Below are 19,429 nucleotides of genomic sequence, written 5' to 3'. Positions count from 1 at the left end.
CAAGAAAGCTGCAAACCAGTTACAGCTCATTGATTGGATAAATTTTCCTACTTGCTGAGGTATTGATATTTTAGTGTTAGTGATATTTGAACTATGAAATATTGTTGGTGATATTTAAATTATATGAAGTCCATTTTACGGAAAGGTTGGTCATTGGGCATACATTTTATTTTATTTTTTAATTGTATTTCCTTTTTTAATATATTTACTTATTTATTTATTTATTGGCTGCACTGGGTCTTCGTTGCTGTGTGTGGGCTCTCTCGAGTTGCAGCGAGCAGGGGCTGAGTTTCCAACTCAGGCTTTTGAAACCCACGTAAAAGGCAAAGTCTTAAAAGCCAATACCTTTGAGTTGTAAGCAGTGGATTTCTGGGTTTCAAAATGTTTTAAGTAAAAAAGAGAGTTTCTGCAATAAGCCTTGGGTTGAAAAAAGAACAGATGAAGAAGCAATTCTACACAGTTACATAAGGTTTGTGGGAGAAGCAAGGAGAGGGAATTGAGTAAACAAGAGAGTTTAAAATAGTTAAACTGGCAACTGGTTTCAGCTTTTAACATTTTATACAAGAAAAAAAGATAAGATCTAGTTAGCCACATTTATTTATAAGCTTTTAGCATATTTTCATTACTCAACATACTTTCTAAAAACCATCTCATGTCATTAAACGCATATGCATATCATTTTCAAAGGGCTTCAGACTACTATAACTGTTGTGATGTACTGTATCATTTAGGTTAGTTTGCATTAAAAACAGTATATACAATGAACATACGTGTACCTAGTCATCCTCTTTTCCAATTAATTTTTAAATTTTTAATCTTTTTCTTGTTCTTAACTTTTTTTCCCACAGTGAAAGAAGCCACAGTGCTGAATGTTGTTTTCTGTGTTCTGCTGTGTGTTTCTTTCCCTGTGGTGGTGGGTGTTTCCTGAATTGGTGGGGCACACGTGTGGAGAGGACGAGGAGATCGTGTCGGATAAGGAACCTGATGAGTAGTATTTCCAAAAGGTGTCCTGGTACGTCTCTGCTACTGTCTCCACAGATAGATCAGTGAGAGCTGCACATGCTTTGAGAAATGGGAGGTCCAAGTAAATCATGTCATTTTGTGTTCATGCACCTATAACAAGAGTTTTCACTGAGGCAAAGAGAGGCCTTGTCGGGGAAGTGCGGCCTCACCCCTTTATTTCATCCTGTCGACCTCTTTGTCTTCTGGACAGAGAACAGCTTTAGGAAAGTCATGTTATAATTTCCTAATTAGCCAACCCTTAAAATAATATTTTAGGAAAGAAAGAGAGATGTGCTTAACATATGAGAGAACTTTAAAATTTATTATTTATTTATTTATTGTGGCCTCACTGGATCTTCATTGCAGCACGTGGGCTCTTCGTTGCGGCGTGCAGGCTCAGTAGTTGTGGCATGTGGGATCTTAGTTCCCTGAGCAGGGATCGAACCCAGGCCCCCTGCATTGGGAGCGCGGAGTTTTAAAATTTTTTTTAATAAATTATTTTATTTTATTTTATTTATTTTTGGCTGCATTGGGTTTTCGCTGCTGCGCATGGGCTTTCTCTAGTTGCCTCGAGTGGGGGCTACTCTTTGTTGTGGTGCACAGGCTTCTCATTGCAGTGGCTTCTCTTGTTGCGGAGCACGGGCTCTAGGCACCTGGGCTTCAGTACTTGTGGCACGTGGGCTCAGTAGTTGTGGCTCGCGGGCTCTAGAGCACAGGCTCAGTAGTTGTGGCGCACGGGCTTAGCTGCTCTGCGGCATGTGGGATCCTCCAGGAGCAGGGGTCGAACCCGTGTCCCCTGCATTGGCAGGCGGATTCTCAACCACTGCACCACCAGGGAAGTCCGGGAGCACGGAGTCTTAACTGCTGGACCACCAGGGAAGTCCCACATATGAGAGAACTTTAATTTGTGCTTGTGGCATTACCTGCAAGGTATGTGCTACATTCATGCATAAGGTGAAGTGGAGAGGGGAAGCTGGATAACTTACACAGTTGCTTCTAAGAATTTTATTAACACACAAATATAATTTATTTGTGTTCATCTCATTTTATCATATGTAAGTTAAACTTTAAACGAATCTAGGTTGCAGTGAACTATACACAAAGAAATGATAATTAGGAACATTTAAAAACCATTGTTATTGTTAGGAAACATAATACCTTTAAAATTACTCGTACTGTGGGATATATAGGCATTTCTGTGATCCTGTTAGAAATGAATGTTCCCTACCCAGTTTAGAATAGGACAGAAAGTCTTTCCTTTTCTCCTTCTATGTACTATTCAGATTTCCACGTTTGGCAGAACAAACTATAAAAGAAAATGCATGTAACGATGTCACACACATACTAACGTAAAAGTGTGAATCTTTTTTTTTTAATAGTCAGCTGATTCTTGAATTTTATTTAGCAATAGTAAAGCAGACTTTAAAAAAAAATAAATTTATTTATTTATTTATTTTTGACTGCGTTGGGTCTTCTTTGCTGCGCGCGGGCTTTCTCTAGTTGCGGCGAGCAGGGGCTACTCTTCGTTGTGATGCGTGGGCTTCTCATTGCAGTGGCTTCTCTTGTTGTGGAGCACGGGCTCTAGGCGTGCGGGCTGCAGTAGTTGTGGCATGTGGGCTCAGTAGTTGTGGCTCGTGGGTTCTAGAGCACAGGCTCTGTAGTTGTGGCGCACGGGCTTAGTTGCTCCGCGGCATGTGGGATCCTCCCGGACCAGGGCTCGAACCTGTGTCCCCTGCATTGGCAAGCGGATTCTTAACCCCGGCGCCACCAGAGAAGTCCAAAGCAGACTTTAAACATAAAAAATATGTTAATTGATTTTGCATTCAATGTGATATATCTTTCATTTGTTAATAATAACCCAGTAAGAAACAGGATGAAAGGAGAGAGGTTAAAGCCAGATTGAAATGTCTGCGTTTTGGGACTTCCCTGGTGGTCCAGTGTTTAAGATTCCGTGCTTCCACTGCAGGGGGCATGGGTTCTATCCCTGGTGGGGGAACTAAGAACCCGCATGCCACGTGGCACAGCCAAAAAAAGAAAAAAAAAGAAATGTCTGCCTTTTTCTTCCGGGAGATTCCTTTTAATTATATTTATCAGAGCCAGAGAAATATTGTAATCAACTAGCAAAAAGGTGTTATTTTACTTTCATAGCAAAATCCATCTTGGTTACTTTCTAAGCCGATTTGATAGCAAGAGTCACAAGAAGGACTCAAACCTCTTTTCGGAATAATTTAGAGGCGAAACAGTGAATCTCTGTTTCTTTGGGCTCCTCCAAAACCAAGACCAATCAGCATTTCTCCCATACTCCGCTTTTTTCCAACAGCATTGCTGTGTCAGGTAGAAGCAAATAGGCATGAGAGGACAGAGTGACTTCAAATAGTCTGCTGGGGACACAAACTGCTCTGGCTAATTCCTATCCTAAAATGTGCAGTGGCGGCCCCAGTAATTCCAAGGGACACACATAAAAGTCCCAAAACATAGATCATTGGTGCACAGGGTCCTCTGGTTTAAAAAGTTGAATACTTTATATCTGACTTTCAGGACTTTTGAATTACTGTGTAGTTATGTAAGTTAGATGTCAGGGTAGTTTCTCCAGACTAATGATTTGAAAGTCACTGAGGCAAGACACAGGGCTTCTGTGGATGTGTGTGTGGTGCTGCCTCCGACATTAGGCATAGTGGTCTCTCCCCGCCCCTCCCTAGCTCAGAAGCCTGTTGGAGGGATACACTCTGTGTTTGCTTAGTACCCGCATGGTGCAGACGGTTGGGAATTCTCATCCTGGGGCTGGTGACATATTGTGTGCATGCTTGTTAGATGCTATAGAAATTTTGCTTTTGATTTTTCATAGAAGATAATAATAAAGATCAGTACTTCATGTCTCTTCAACTCTACCCACATAAGGGCAAATAGGGGAAAAGTTTCAAGTTTGCAAAATATATCACAGTAGACTTAAAAAATTTTTTTCTTTTAATTTCAGACTTAGAGATGTTGAAAAATAGTGCAGAGAATCCCATATACCCTTCACCCAGGTTCCTGAAATGTTAACATTTTACCACATTTGTTCATCCTGTGTCTTGTTCTCTTGCTGTTATATCTACTGTTTTTTGTGTAATACATAATCTATACGGCCATTTATATGTATGTGGTGCATATAATTACCACGTAATTTTTTCCTGAACTCTATAAGGGTAAGATGCAGACGTGATACGCTTTAACCTCTAAATACTTCAGTTCCTTATGGAAGGATATATAGCTTATGTATAGCTAAGTACAGTTTTCAAACTCAGAAAATTGACATTGATACAGTACTGTAATTAGAGCTACAGGCTGTTTTCAGATATGCTGCTTGTTGCCCTGTGTCCTTTAATACAGAAGCGCAAACATGTCTGTCCCAGACCTGCTGTGCTCGTCCAGCGCACATGTCATGTTCTGTGGCTGTCTCTTTGGTCTCCTTTAATCTAGAGGCGCTCCTCAGTCATGCTTTGTCTTTCGTGACTTTGACATTGTTGAAGAATGCAAACCATTTATCTTGCAGAATTTCCCTCAGCTTGGATTTGTAGTGCTGATTATGCGTTTTGGGCAGAGCCCCCCAGAAGTCTTCCTAAATGGTATAGAGGCTTTGGTGCTTCCCTCCAAAATCCATCCTCACAGTGACCAATTTTAGTATTATCGTACAGAAAGCGGAGTCAGATTTCTGAAATTCATCAAGATATTATACATGCTCTTATTATTTTTACTCTCCTGTCGCTTTTTCTTAAGAAAAGTTGTGGCCTTTCCGTTAGCTTTCACAAAGTGGAAATTAGTAAGTAAAGTCAGGATAGAGGGAGGAAGAAAGAGCTAGTGTGTATGTAAAGGCTGAAGAGGAAGGTTTAGAGCAGATGTTTTATGTAAGCAAGCATGGGCCATTGCAGGACTTGGGCCTTTAAACCCTCAGCCAAAACGGTGAATTATTTATTCCCGGAGGGCTTCTGCCAAAACACTGAAATCAGTACACTCCTCTCCTTTTAGCAGTTTTACACCTTTCCAAGGCAAGCACAAATGTATTAACTGGGGAGGTAGGAGAGAACTCTGTTCTATCTGGTAGAAGTAAAGAGACATTAAGTTTATTAGCACAATATTAAGTACTTATTACATTGTTTGAAATACTAACCCTTTTTGTGTTAATGCTTGTTCCTAATACCGCCTCTTTGAATGATCAAGAAACAGAGCTTGCAACCCACAGTGACGTCCGTTTGGTTTCTGTCTGAACAGTAACAAAATGAGTCCCTGTCTTGGCGTGGTGGCTGTGTGTGTCTCTCCCTCCCACCGCCCCACTGCTTCAAGACCCCCTCCTGCTCTAAACTAGGCGTTGTTTATAGCGAGGGGGAAGTTCAGATGCTGGCTTTGCCACGTGATCCTTTGGTGAATGACTTAACATTTATGATAGTTTCTTTGTAAACGAAAGAGAACAAGTCAGTTCAAACCATCAGACTGCAAGAGTGGTCTGGAAATTTCGCTCCATTCCTTAAAAGCCACAGAATAAAATAAACTGCTTTCTTGGGTTTCTTTTTATAGTGTTTGTTTAAACATTAGTATAGTGCCACTCCTTATATTCTGTATCAGTTAGTACATTTTATTAAAATGATACACTTTTAGATGATTATTTTTGGCATAAAATCTATATTACTGCTACATAATTTGAAGATGTAATCTGTAATCACTTATGCTAAGATCACCTGTTTGAAATTATGTACCAGCTTTTCTAAATTTTTAGGGCTTTAGAAAAATTCCAAATGCTTCTTTGCTTATACGTCTTTGTTATAAGGTATAACAAAATGATATATAACATATATCATTTAGATGCTTAATATTTGAAGATGAGTTGTCCAAAGTGACTTAGCTGTCTAAGGCTAGCATCTGGGCCTTTTGGTAGCAGTTTGTTGCTCTTTTCACTTACCTAATTGTTAGATCCATTAGGATTCCTTTATTCTCAGTCCCGTTCACATCCCTATTAATAGTGTGTGTGTTTATTTAGAAAAGTAATTTCCATTGATATTGATAGGTATACTTATATACCTACAAGGGTTATGCAGACAAAGTTCCTTCTCTGCTTTTTCTAACAAATCTACTTGTCAGAGGTAACCATTATTAACATGTTGTTTCATATCTCTTCATACTGTTTTCTCTGTATTTAAATATACATGTAAGCGTAACTTTTAAACCAAAATAAATTTTACTAAATGATTTTCAAATTAAACATGCTGATCTGCACTTGAAAATAGGGTCAGCGGTCAGATCTCGCTCTTCACCTGTAAATAAACTATTATTGAAACACAGCCATATTCATTCATTTATATATTGTCTATGCCTTCTTTTGTGCTACCGTGGCAAAGTTGAGTAGTTCTGACTATACGGCCTCCAAAGCCTAAAAGATATACTCTCTGGCTCTTTTGCTGACCCCTCTTTTAGATCATAAGCATCTGGCATTTGTTTTTGCCTACTTTCTGGAGCACTAGTAAGATGTTCTCCCCACACTGTGCATGATTTATGGACTTGTACAAGGATAAGTGCAGGAAGAATTCCTAGATATATGGCCGCTGGGTTGGAGATTGTCTGTGTAGCTTTGCCTGCCCAAAGAGATTATACAAGTTTATACTGAAACTAATGCTTTTGTGGCAGGACCTCTTTTCCCCATAACTTTGCCAACTCAGTGCGTTAGCCAGCTTTTTTAATCTTTACCAATCTGATAGAGGAAAATGCTATTGTAGGTTTTATCTGCATTTATTTTTCTGTGTTAGATTGAACTTCTTTTCAAATTTAATAGCCAGTTTTTATTTTTTGTGAATTGTCTTTGTCTCCTTCCTTGTACCTTCAAGTCTGTTACATAGTGGACACTTGTCAAGTATTTATTTAACTCTAATGAGGGAACCAGCTTGATGACAAAGCTAGTTTAGGGGATCGTGTGTGAGTTGGAAAGGACATGCCATAGTCTTTTTGCCTATTTCCAAGTCTCAGATGAATTTTTCTAATGCTTTCCTGCCTCTGTTTTAGTGTAATTATTTCGAGTGATAACTATTTCTTTATGAATCCCTAATGAACTGCTGAGGAGGCAGCATAGTTCACCATTGTGTCTCACAGAACACACTCATTGTCCCCTTTTTGCTTTGTAGGAACTCATTACACAATGACAAACGGAGGCAGCATCAGCAGTTCCACCCACCTGCTGGACCTTCTGGATGAACCCATCCCCGGTGTGGGTACCTATGACGATTTCCACACCATTGATTGGGTGCGGGAGAGATGTAAAGACAGGGAAAGGCATAGACGGGTGAGTGTTTTCAGTAATCTTTAAAATGACAGTGCACAATCAGATCATTTACTAATATGTGATCTTGACCTGCCAAAATATGTTATACATTAAAAGTACATTCAAGTAAATTCCTACATTTTATAAGTAATATGTTTTTTCTCTATGTAATTTTTTAAACGTTTATTTATATCCCATGTCTTTCTGGAAAGGATTTGAAGTAGCTTAAAATCAAAGAAGTATAGTAAGACAAAGCAGGAAGGAAAGGGAAAACGCGGCATGTGAATTGAGGGAGGATGAAGCCAAGTTCAAGATGTAGCAGTCAGCATGATATCTGACTTTGAGCAGCACAGCAGCTACGGCAAAAGAGGAGACGTATTACATAATTTCAGTTGTTGGAAAAAGAAGCAGCTTACTGGGGAGATAGTTTCCCGGGGTTTTGCTGTTTTCTTTTATCTCCTTTCTTGGTTTTACATTTTGAGATGTTTCTCAAATTGAGTCCAGTATAGGGCATATTGAACGTTGTAATGAATCACTAATCAAAAAAAGAATGGCTTTTGCTAAAAACTACAACTTATGTTAACTTTTTTGTTGTCAATTGTGCCTTACTGATACAGTGTAATCCAAAAATAATTTTAAAAGAGAAAAAAAAAATCTCTTGAAAATAAAATTCCAAATTCTAAAAGGCCCTTTGCAAATTTGAGCTCTGAAAGTTACTTGTAAATGAAATAATGGCTTGTACAAATTAGGTATTACCTTTCATAATAATGTATATATGTGTATTAAACCTAAAGTTGGACTTAGATTATATTGTTTATGAAAAGTAGTGCTTCTGAGATTAATCAGTCAATATTTACCTTTTCTGGGAACATTATAAATGGAGTGTAACTGAAAATAAGAGGTAATACCATATTAGATACTGAAACTGAGAAATTTCAAAAATATTAATTCATTTAAAAATAACAATAACAAACCCATTACATGTTAACATAAAAAACCATATTTTTATGAAAAATAACTATTTTCCAAAATAAAAAATATTTAATGAGAGAGTGACATTGTATTACATCTTTATAAATCATTCATTGTTGTCTGGTTTACTGAAAACTGCTGGTTTCTCATATCTGCTGCTGCAATCTGTTGTGCTATGTTTTGATTGAAGTACGTGAAGAAAATCCAGCCTCACACAGATGTGTAGTTGGAAAAACCAGGAGTATTTTAATAACCTTTTCAGATCATTGTGGATATTCTTTGATACTGCATGACAGTGACAGTGACAAGTGGTAGTTTCTTAAAGGTTAGATGCACTGTGTAATCTGAAACTGTATCAATGAACTTTTTGTCTCCTATTACATTAAAATCTCTTGGTTCCTGTTGAACTTTGAATGGATGATTTTGTAATATTATGCCATGATCCTTTGAAAAATAGTAAAAAAAAAAAATAAGAAAGAAAGAGAAAAATAGTGAATCATTGATTCATGCAGTTCTTTCAATAGTTGACACTTTCATTACACCATATCATTATACAATATCAAAAAAGGCACATTTGTTAATATCAACCCTGATCTCCTCAGAAACGTCTTTAAGGACTGGGATCTGTCATTCTTATAGTGATGGCTACAAGTTTTCTAACACTCATTTTTACTTGAAAGCTCAAATTCTATCATTGGAAACAAATACACATTTTACTTGAAATGACAGGCTTACTTGGTTCATTTTTGAGAAGAATACCTGTCAAATTTCCAAGTCTGAAAAACCATGGCTTGGTGGTTTTCTTTCAAGTAATATGGGTGTTCCATGGAAGTGGTTTGTTTTGCAGCTCAAGTAGATCGCACAGGTGGTTTTCCTCAAGGCCTCGCCTCTGGCTTCAGTGTGCATCGGAAGTGCTGTGTGTATACTTCAGTCATCACACGCAATGTTAGGAAGCCTCAGTAGACTGGGCGCAATACTTTTTACTGCTTCCTCAAAGACATTTCAAAGTGAAACTGGCACTTAACTTACCTTTTAGCTCTAAGTGGCAGTGAAGAATGTGATGACTGCCAGGGTGTTTGGATGCCACCGCCTTGACTCTGCTGAGGACCCAGCAGTTATGTTATCGCTTTTGCGTTGTCAGTGAAAGCATCAACATGGTGAAAAAGGCACATCGTGTTTTAATATTACTATGAAAATAGCTTTGACCATGAAGACCCCTGAGAAAAGGTCTCAGGGACACACAGGGTGTCTGGGCCACACCATGAGAACCACTGTTGTTTTTTTTTTTTTTTTAATTTTTTTCTAATTTTAATTTTTATTTTTGGCTGTGCTGGGTCTTTGTTGCTGCACGCAGGCTTTTTCTAGTTGCGGTGAGCGGGGGCTACTCTTCGTTGAGGTGCGTGGGCTTCTCATTGCGGTGGCTTCTCTTGTTGCGGAGCATGGGCTCTAGGTGCTCAGGCTTCAGTAGTTGTGGCACGTGGGCTCAGTAGTTGTGGCTCACAGGCTCTAGAGCACAGGCTCAGTAGTTGTGGTGCACGGGCTTAGTTGCTCCGCGGCACGTGGGATCTTCCCTGGCCAGGGCTCGAACCCATGTCCCTTGCATTGGCAGGTGGATTCTTAACTACTGCACCACCAGGGAAGCCCCCGAGAACCACTGTTTTAATCCAGTGTGCCTAAATCACACACACTATAAATTCCATACCTTGTGTGATTGTTAGGTAAACACAGTTATACTTGGAATTATATTACTTTACAGAGTCACTGACATATTCAGGGCGGGTTTAAGTGTGTTCTCAAGTGAGGGGTAGGAAAGGGTCCATAGATACCGTGTTTATAAAATTATAGAGAAAACTGAAACTAAAACCACAGCACATCCCTTTTTTTCTCTGGTTATGAAAGTAGTCCATGGTCCTTGAAAACATTTCAAATAATATAACAGTAAGTGAAGTAGTCAGTGAGTGTCCTAGCTATTCACATCAATCATCTCTTTCTAAGTAAGTCAAATATCATTTTCAGTGCTTTAATATATGCTTATATAAGCATAAAACTCTGTTAAAGCTGGAAAGTTCTACACGTAGATGTTCTTACTGTTGTTCTTAAAGCATCAAATTAAAAAAAAAGAAAAGTTTCTATATTAGTGCGTATAGCTATCTGATTCCTTTTTCCCCTAAACTTTTAATTATCCTTGTAGCCCTCCTACCCCAGCTTATTTTTATTTTTTTGCGGTACACGGGCCTCTGACTGTTGTGGCCACTCCCGTTGCGGAGCACAGGCTCCGGACGCGCAGGCTCAGTGGCCACGGCTCATGGTCCCAGCCGCTCTGCAGCATGTGGGATCTTCCCGGACGGGAGCACGAACCCGTGTCCCCTGCATCGGCAGGCGGACTCTCAACCACTGCGCCACTAGGGAAGCTGCCCCCTCCCCCGGCTTATTTTGAAGCAAATTCAGCATTATATCATTTCAAATATTTATGTCAGTATTTCGCAGGATGGTAGCAATCTAATTCTCATTCCGTTTTTATTTATTAGCTTGACTTTTTCTATAAAGAGAACCTTCCCACACCAGTTACCTGGATTCCCTCAAGTTCAGGTTGTTCAGAGAAGGGAGGAGGTTTGACACCTCATGGCTCCCTAGCATCCTCAGAGTTGACCAGTGAGGTTTTGGTTTGCTTGTTTGGTTGCTGTTTCTGTATCTTCATGGGTCTAAACGTATTTGATGTGCTTTAATCATCACAATTATTATCCTTATTGATGCCCATGTTATTCCATTTCTGACCAGTGGCAGCTTATTTAGGTTGGTGTGTGAGTCCTTTGGCCCGTGCTTAGTAGACTTTGATGTATTCTGGGAAGACAAGATAATCCTGGCTCATGTTACACGTTTCCTGCACCGAACCTGGACCTCTCCAAGGAGCTCTGGTTCCTTTGAAGGAAAATGGTACACAGGCATCCTGAGCGCTGGAGGCTCTTACTGCTTGCAGGCTGGCCATTGTTTCTAGCCTCTTAAGTTTAGAGGAACCTTCTAATTTAAATTAAATGCTGTAGGGCTTTCATTTGACTTGTAGTCCTTAAACCTGTATCTCCTTTCAGCCAAGCCCAGAATCTCAGTGTCACATGCATTGATTCTCCTCACAACACACACAGCAGATGTGTTATTTCAGAATAACGCTACCAACACTCTCGCCAGCAATATGCTTACTGAAGAGTTTTAGTGTTTTCTTTTTTTGCGATACTTTTTGTCCTTAGTGTTTAACCCACTAGGGTTACACATACAAATTACTTTCTTTTATAGTCCCTGCGCTTCCCAACTTATTGCCTTCCTCCTCTTACAGGTAATGATTCACACTTTCAATGTTATGTTTTGTCCCTTTATTTTTTAAAATGCAAGCATATATATTTATTTATTTTTCTTAGATAAATGGTAGCATCCTATACACACTTATACCTTGCTTTTCTCCCCCAAATGACACTGCATTTATCTCATTCTTTTTTAATGGCTACAGAGTTTTTCATGACATAGATGTACTGCAGTTTATTTAACCAGTACTATATTGATGAACATTTAGATGAGTTTCAAATGTTTACTTAATGTTATATCTCATTAAACATTACAGTTATTCTTACTTAGAGGAAGAAGCAACATGAGGTTTATTGTTTTTGAAAGGAATGACCTACCTTCAATTCTAAAGAATGGTTAATATCTGTGATTGGTTGCTTATAATATAGAAGGAATAAAATTGCCGCATTCAGTTTAGAACTTAACTGAGTCTTTTGAATGGAGCCTTGTGGCTTGAAATAGAGCAAATGTTTGAAATAGGCCAGATCATTGAATTCCGGCTGTAGCCCTCCCGTGGGATGAAGGAGCACTGAAGTCCTGGCCCGAGAATGTGGCTTTGTAAAGCAGCCGTGGTAGTAGGACAGAAGAGGTTTGGGCAAGTTAGGGATCGTTTCTTGGGAAGAGAGGAGAGACTTGCCCTCTTGTGTCTTAGAGTGAGATCTGGAAGTCCAATCTGTTGCCGTCCCGCGACTCTTAGCCCCTGCTCTGTATTGGTAGAGGACGTCTCTGCCTTCCACAGTGACGGGGCCCTTCCCCTGGGAGTGGAGTGCTCCTTTCTCGCATATTACAGGCCTACACCTTTTGGCAGCCCCTTGATTCACGTGACTGCTTTGTACTGCATTTATGGGCATAGTACTGTTACTCACTGACCTTACCTTTTAAAGACCATTATGTTCCACTTAACTGCTAGAAGCAGAGAACGAGCAGGGAATGGCAGACATTTCAAGCTATAATGTCTTATTTCTGTTAATATAAAAGGTGTATACCAGCTAAGATTGATTCAGTTTAACACAGTCTGTGTCAGACTTTATGTGGTTTGTGGACCCCTTTGCTCTCATCCTGTGGTTCTTGTTAAAAATACAGATTTCTGGGTAAATGCTTGTCATCTGGGTCGCAGGTGTCTGACCTCCTGATTCTGCCCCAAACTCACTTATCCCATTATTTAGTTTAGAAAGTACTGTTCCATGTATAGTAACTGAGAAAATTGTTAGATTCTAGAACTCTGGCTTCTGCTCGTAGTTTGAAAAATGAAGCATAAACATTTCTAATTTCAGATCAACAGCAAAAAGAAAGAATCAGCATGGGAAATGACAAAAAGTTTGTATGATGCGTGGTCAGGATGGCTAGTAGTAACACTAACAGGATTGGCATCAGGTAAAGAAAATTTTTAATGTAACCCTTTTTTGGTTAACAGGATAATAAACAGTTCTCCCCTCCTTCTTGCAGTTGTTTTTCAGGTACTTTTCGATTTTTAGAAGCATTTGTTTCTTTCCTTCCAAAAAATCTTCTTAAATATAAGACTAGGAGGCAGGAGGCGCAGAGTTCTAGCCTTGGCTCTGCCAGCGTACGTTTCTATCCAATTGGGGTGACCTTTCTCGCTCTGTTTCCTTATCTGTAAAACACATGGTTTGGACCAGATGATCAGTGAAGTATATTTTAATGTTAACATCACAGTAAATAGCTAATATTTATTGAGTGCTTCCTGTGTGTCATACACTGTTCCAAAAGCTTTACGTGTGTGTAAACCTCATGGCAGGCCTATTGTCTGAGTCTTAACAGCCGAGGGGACTAAGCACAGAGAGCTTAAGCGAGTTGACCGAGGTCATGTAGCTAGAGAGTCGGCAGGGCACAGCCAGAGCCCACACTTAAGCTCCGTGTGGGCTGCACCGCGCCCAGAGGCCCTCTGGGTGAGACTTTAATAGCAGTTGAAGATGTGAAAACAAACACGAAGGGCTGTTTTACTGACTTTCAGCTTCCACTGTGGAAGATTCTGTCCCCAAGAACACAAGGGAAAGTTAAAATTTGTGTAGAGAGTAGAGGCAGTCTGATACCCCTTATTGGCTGGCCACTGTTTATGTGACCCATTGATCTTTTTATATGAGAAGGACCTAGATTTTGACCATAAATTTGTGTATTCTCTGTACTCTGTCAGTAAGATGATCTTGGTATATTTGATTTTCTGTTAAAAGAAAAAAAGAAACAAACCTGATAGTCTGTCACAGTAATTCATTAATGCCATGAGTTTCACTAATTCTAACGGATATTCCATTTTAATGAGCTTGAGATCCTTTGTAAATCTATGGATTAGGTTTCAGATTAAAAGACACCAGTAAAAACTATGACTTCACAACCTGAGATGAGCCCCTCCTGCCAGGTGGTTGTCTTTGGAAGATTCCGACACATTTTAAAAATCACAGTGAATTTTAATGATGTAAGTAGTTTTAATTTCAAGCAAAGAATAACAGTTTTATTTTAAAGAATAGCTATTTACACTTTTTAAAAAGTAATAGAAACTTATTTCTAATACGATTTGAAATCTTAAATTTGTGTAGTATTCTCTTTATGACCCTTTATTTGTAGGGAGTCCCCAGCTTTCCTTGACCCTTTTAACCTGGGCTCCCCAGAAATGGACTGCCTGTTTTCACCACCTCCAACATTTTTTCCAGGGGCATTGGCTGGTTTAATAGACATCGCCGCCGACTGGATGACTGACCTCAAAGAGGGCATCTGCCTTAGTGCACTGTGGTACAACCATGAACAGTGTTGCTGGGGGTCTAATGAAACCACATTTGAGGAGAGGGATAAATGTCCACAGTGGAAAACCTGGGCGGAATTAATCATAGGGCAAGCGGAGGTGAGTCTTGCTTTGTCTCAAAGTGAGTTAATAATTGATACCGTGAAATGAGTCTCCAATTCATTTAATTATAGAATTAATCCCATGTTAGATGACTGCAGCTGCATTAAAGGAAAATAAAGAAAGAAATGTAATAGGATAGAATGGAAAATATGAGAATACGTTGCCGTGAGTAAAATGTAGGTACTGTTTCAAGAGGCTCTTCTATTAACTGCATAGCCACATACAAATCTGCTGGATTATGACGTAAAATGTATTTCTTATTGTAGAAAAGAAGTGCAGTAGGAGCTGTGTAACCACAAAGTGCCTATTAACATAGTACATCACAATGGTTTGGGAAGTATGAATTATGAAAAATGTTAGTGAAAATAAGCCTTCTAACTGGAGAGATCTTGCAAAAATGCCGAGATTTTTCTTTGTGGCATGACAGTTTTTAAATGAGTATTTTACTATTGTTGATGTTCTATAAAGAACATTTCAGAAGTTAGAATATTATATTTTATATATATATACATGGTTACATGGTAAGATATGGATATGTTTTTTAAATTTTGTCATAGCTGAATTTTAGCACTAAAAATAATATATCTGCTGGTGAGATGGGCAGTATGCTGTTTCTCACTTAATCTTCAGGAGAATCGCAGCAAAATGAAATCTGAGTGTGAAGGTAGTTTTGTCTTCACCAACTGTTTCCAAAAAGTGGTTTGTGGGTTGGCGGAGATTGAAGTGCAGCCGAGATTCTTGGCAACAAGACTTTGAGGATCAGGATGAAGCTAGGAAAAATATTAAATAGATGGTCTCCTTGGTACGTATACAAATATGTTTTTAGACTCTACTTAAATATTTCGTTCATGTAAAGCTTTTATTATTGTGGCAGTAAACCAGGAGCCTTCTACAAGTTTTACCCAAGCTGCTTAGGTGGCAAGCACTTGAATTAGTGACGCCCGTAAATTAGGTTCATGCTATTGAACTGTTTGTTTCTTAGGGTCCTGGTTCGTACATCATGAACTACATAATGTACATCTTCTGGGCCTTGAGTTTCGCCTTTCTTGCCGTTTCCCTGGTGAAGGTGTTTGCTCCGTATGCCTGTGGCTCTGGGATTCCAGAGGTAAGCCATGCAGTGTTTAGTGTCATCAACATTTTGCAGTTGTGATACTTATCTTTTTGCCTGTAGGGGGGGAAAAGTAGTGGTTTTTCTGGGGAAGTGGTTTGTCTGTAATATGAAAAAGAAAATTTTTTAAATGTCAGCTGATAGTAGACATCGTTGAAAGAAATTCTTCCCCATACTCATTTCATTGTTTGCTGTGGAGGTTGATTTTTTTTCCTCACCACTAATTTCGCACATGACTAAACGAATATCAGCCCTGAGCTAAACATCAAGAACCTGGAAAGTATCTTGCAGCCTCAAGTTCTTTGGTGACTTAGTTGATGTTTTGCTCATATGAACTGGATTTGATTACGTTCATTTTCTTTTTATAACTATCTTTTAATTAGATAAGTTAATAATCCTTGAATTTGGCAGTTAACATTTATAACCCTTTTGTACTTTAAAATAAATATTTGATCATAGTGGGTCCATAGTACAGACTTCTGGGTTTTATTTTTTATCAACAGTGACTTAAAGAAGAATATACTTAGGATTGAACATGATGTGAACTTATTTCTTTTCTTTTCCCTTTTTATTTTTCTGTCTCAAATAAGTTACTAGCTCTTTCTAGTGCATTGCTTTTAAAAACAATTTTAGTGATTTTAAAGCTGTATTAATTAAGAATATCTTTAATAAGGAGCAATGCTGTGTAGTATTCAGCAGTTGCCACTCATCCTTCTTAATATATAGGAAAATATTACACATTACTACAGTACTCGGAGAAGGCACGATATCTTTAAAGGCAAGATATCTTTATTTCTGACACAGAATGTCTGAAATGTATCTAAATTTATTATATGTCTGTAACAGAAATATCCCACTTTACCATTTGCTGGTTATGTAATTATACCCCTTGCATTGAAATCTGTTGCCCCTTAACATGGCCTGGTATTTTAGTTTTGTTCATGAGATAGGGTTGCCTTCTATCCTTGCTGGGGAAGAGAATTAGAATACGTTACAGATTTATTACATAGAGCGTAACAGTTCAAGCTTTCAGAAGATGAATTGTGAATCTTTCCATTGTCCATCAAAATTTGCAGGGTGAGTAAAACAAGAGAGTAATCTATTAGTTAAGGTCTCACGTTTCTTACAGGAAATTAAGCTGCCTTGGTCTTTCCTTTGTAGATTAAAACTATTTTGAGTGGATTCATCATCAGAGGCTACTTGGGAAAATGGACTTTAATGATTAAAACCATCACATTAGTACTGGCTGTGGCATCAGGTTTGAGTTTAGGGAAAGAAGGGCCCTTGGTACACGTTGCCTGTTGCTGTGGAAATATCTTTTCCTACCTCTTTCCCAAGTACAGCACAAATGAAGCCAAGAAAAGAGAGGTAAGCGTCTTCTGTTGTTTATTTGACAGACGAACATCTGTTCCATAGACTTAATCAGTGAAGAATCTCCTAGTGTAAGGATCACATTGGATACATTCTGTATTCAGATTACAATTTTAATGTGTTCTGAATGATCTCCAGAATCTGTCTGGAGTCCATCCCCAGTGCGGCTCACTCCTGTATTTCAGGGAGGTTTAGATGGCCTGGTGTCGTTGGTTTCAGCTGCATTTCACAAAGATTTGCATTTGTTTTTGCTTTGCCTGACACCTCTCCTCCTCCAGAGTGTTTCCCAAATGTAACATTGTTTTACTCCTGTTTCTCCGGATCAGTGTTTCTCCTGGGGTGGGGCATCTCACCAGCTGTTTTCCTCTGGAGGAGGTTTCTGATGCCCAGTGGGAAAGGTGTGTCATCTCACAGAGCTCTCTGGCACCTTAGGGAAGCTCGAAGGGTCTTTAACCTCCTGAGGTTACATCAGAGATTCACGTTAAGGGGATACAGGACTTCGTCTTGCCTGAGATCTTCTAGGAGACCTTTAAACTTGATATATCATAGAGTTCCCCTGAGGTTTCTAGGTTGGTGTGGATATTTTCTAGAAGAAAAGTGGGCTCCTGGGACCTTCTTATTAGCTCTAGACTTTGGCAGCCCAGGCCCTTCCTGTTTCCCCAGTCTCAACTGCATTTGTCTACCCAGTGCAGTTCCTTTACTTGCTATTGTACCTTGACATTTGTGGAGTACGATTTTAATTTTTATTTATTCATTATAAGTACAAAAATTTATTTATTAGAAAATATTATAGAAATTAAATTCACCCAGATTTTAATGTGCACACTGTGAAGATTAGTAATGTTTATGACATTAACTTGATTCTGACACCTTGGCGCGTAAATGACTAGAGTTCACGTTAGTTGAAAGCATTTAGGCTTCGTATTTTGGCCTTCTTCCCTTGACCACTTCCTTGACGTGTTTAAGTGATTCTTAGATATTTATGAAACAGACGAAAACATCTGTGACTTTTAAGTATGTGGGTGCTAGCTTGATTGTAAAATTCTATTATATTAAACAGAGAATCAGAGAATTCAGTTAAGTCTGTTGTCTGCAATCCTGTTGGTGGAAAAAAACACAAAATAGTAAGTTAGATTTGCTCTCCCTCCTCCCCCAAATAAGCAGTCTGCCTTCTAAAGCCGGGTACAATTTAATTAAAACAAGAATTTGTTCATTTTTAATTTACCAGCTACTGACTGTGGAGCCTGACTATGGAGTTCGTGCTCTTAACACTTACAATTTAATTTTTATTATTTCAAATTTCTCTTTCAGAGATGTCAGAATTCACCATTTGAGGAAATGCTTTGGTAGCCTCAGATATTTACTGGAGTAAAGTAGTAAAAGGAATAAAGACTTAGAAAAGTACTTGATTACCAGTAGATGCCCAGTGACTTGATATGTGTGTTTGGCTTCGCCCTGGTGGGAGGTGGGCAGCGTTCAGTGGCCGCCTGGGGACTGGAGGGAGGACCGTGAGTGCTGTTTCTTCCTTGCTGTGACCTGTGCTGGGTGTGCGCCCTCGGGTGGCCATGGTTTGTACCCTCACCTGAGACTCCCAAGGGGGCAGTAGCGGACTCTTCAGAGGACTTAGGGAACTGAACCTGTAGGGAGCTCGACAGGTTTTAAGTTCCCTGGACATTTCACTAGGATGTGGGCTAGGGTAATTATTAATGGTGCAGCAGTGAGCTCCAAAATGTGAAGAAATAATATCCTGTTTAAAAACAAACAAACAACTGTCTCCACTGGTCTCTCCACTCGTGTCCTCAAGCACACATCTCGAAGGTTGTCTGTGGTCATTGCCTTTTCTTTACATCCTGCTTATTACATTGGTGTATCTCGCACAAATGTGTTTTGACTGGATATTGAATATGAGTGACCTTTCAATTAAAGCAGAAGAGAAGAAAAGCTTTTTAGAAGAAATGTTTGTCTTTGCTTGGAGAGAGGGAGACATGTGAGTTAAAGTTCAGAAGGGCATTTCAAAAATTTGAGTAACATGAAGAATTTGTGTTTGGTATATTTGGGTTTATAAGAACATGTGAAATAACCCACATCCTCTTTGTAGGTGCTATCAGCTGCCTCAGCTGCAGGTGTTTCTGTAGCTTTTGGTGCACCAATCGGAGGAGTTCTTTTCAGCCTGGAAGAGGTAGGTTAAAAACAACAACCACCAGCAATTAAAATTATGTTTAATTACCATTGCACGTGTATTTTGGCACACTTTTCAGTTTTATAGCTAGTGTAATAGATACAGAATTTGCTTTTAAGTTTTCAAATTTATTTTCATACTTATTTTTCACTCTTCCTTACATTAAAAAGTCATGAAAAGTAATATGTATGTTCTTTATTGAGAAAAGTCTTTCAAAATATTATTCATGTATAAAAGGTTAGTGATTATTTAAAATTTAACTTTGTTGAAGATAATTAAGGGTAAGCACAAATAGAAAATATTGGAAACCATCCTCCTTGGCTA

At 38.9% G+C, this 19,429-nt stretch overlaps 1 protein-coding gene across 4 annotated transcripts in view; it reads left to right on the top strand.

The window, feature by feature from the left end:
- CLCN3 (chloride voltage-gated channel 3) overlaps positions 1-19,429 on the top strand; it is an 82,865-nt gene that overhangs the window by 44,129 nt on the left and 19,307 nt on the right. For 3 of the 4 annotated variants that reach the window (XM_082656612.1, XM_082656615.1, XM_082656613.1), the window contains exons 3-8: positions 7,149-7,306; positions 12,865-12,964; positions 14,257-14,444; positions 15,430-15,552; positions 16,717-16,923; positions 19,025-19,105. In XM_082656612.1, the coding sequence (XP_082512738.1) occupies positions 7,149-7,306; positions 12,865-12,964; positions 14,257-14,444; positions 15,430-15,552; positions 16,717-16,923; positions 19,025-19,105 (857 nt within the window). Of the gene's footprint in view, positions 1-7,148; positions 7,307-12,864; positions 12,965-14,256; positions 14,445-15,429; positions 15,553-16,716; positions 16,924-19,024; positions 19,106-19,429 lie in introns of those variants that run through there. The other variant, XM_082656614.1, reaches the window with a different exon arrangement.

This window comes from Grampus griseus, assembly GCF_964374135.1.
Source record: "Grampus griseus genome assembly, chromosome: 6".
Classification (NCBI taxonomy): Eukaryota; Metazoa; Chordata; class Mammalia; order Artiodactyla; family Delphinidae; genus Grampus; species Grampus griseus.
Note: the sequence above shows the minus strand (reverse complement) of the source record. Positions and strands in the feature narration are given on the sequence as shown.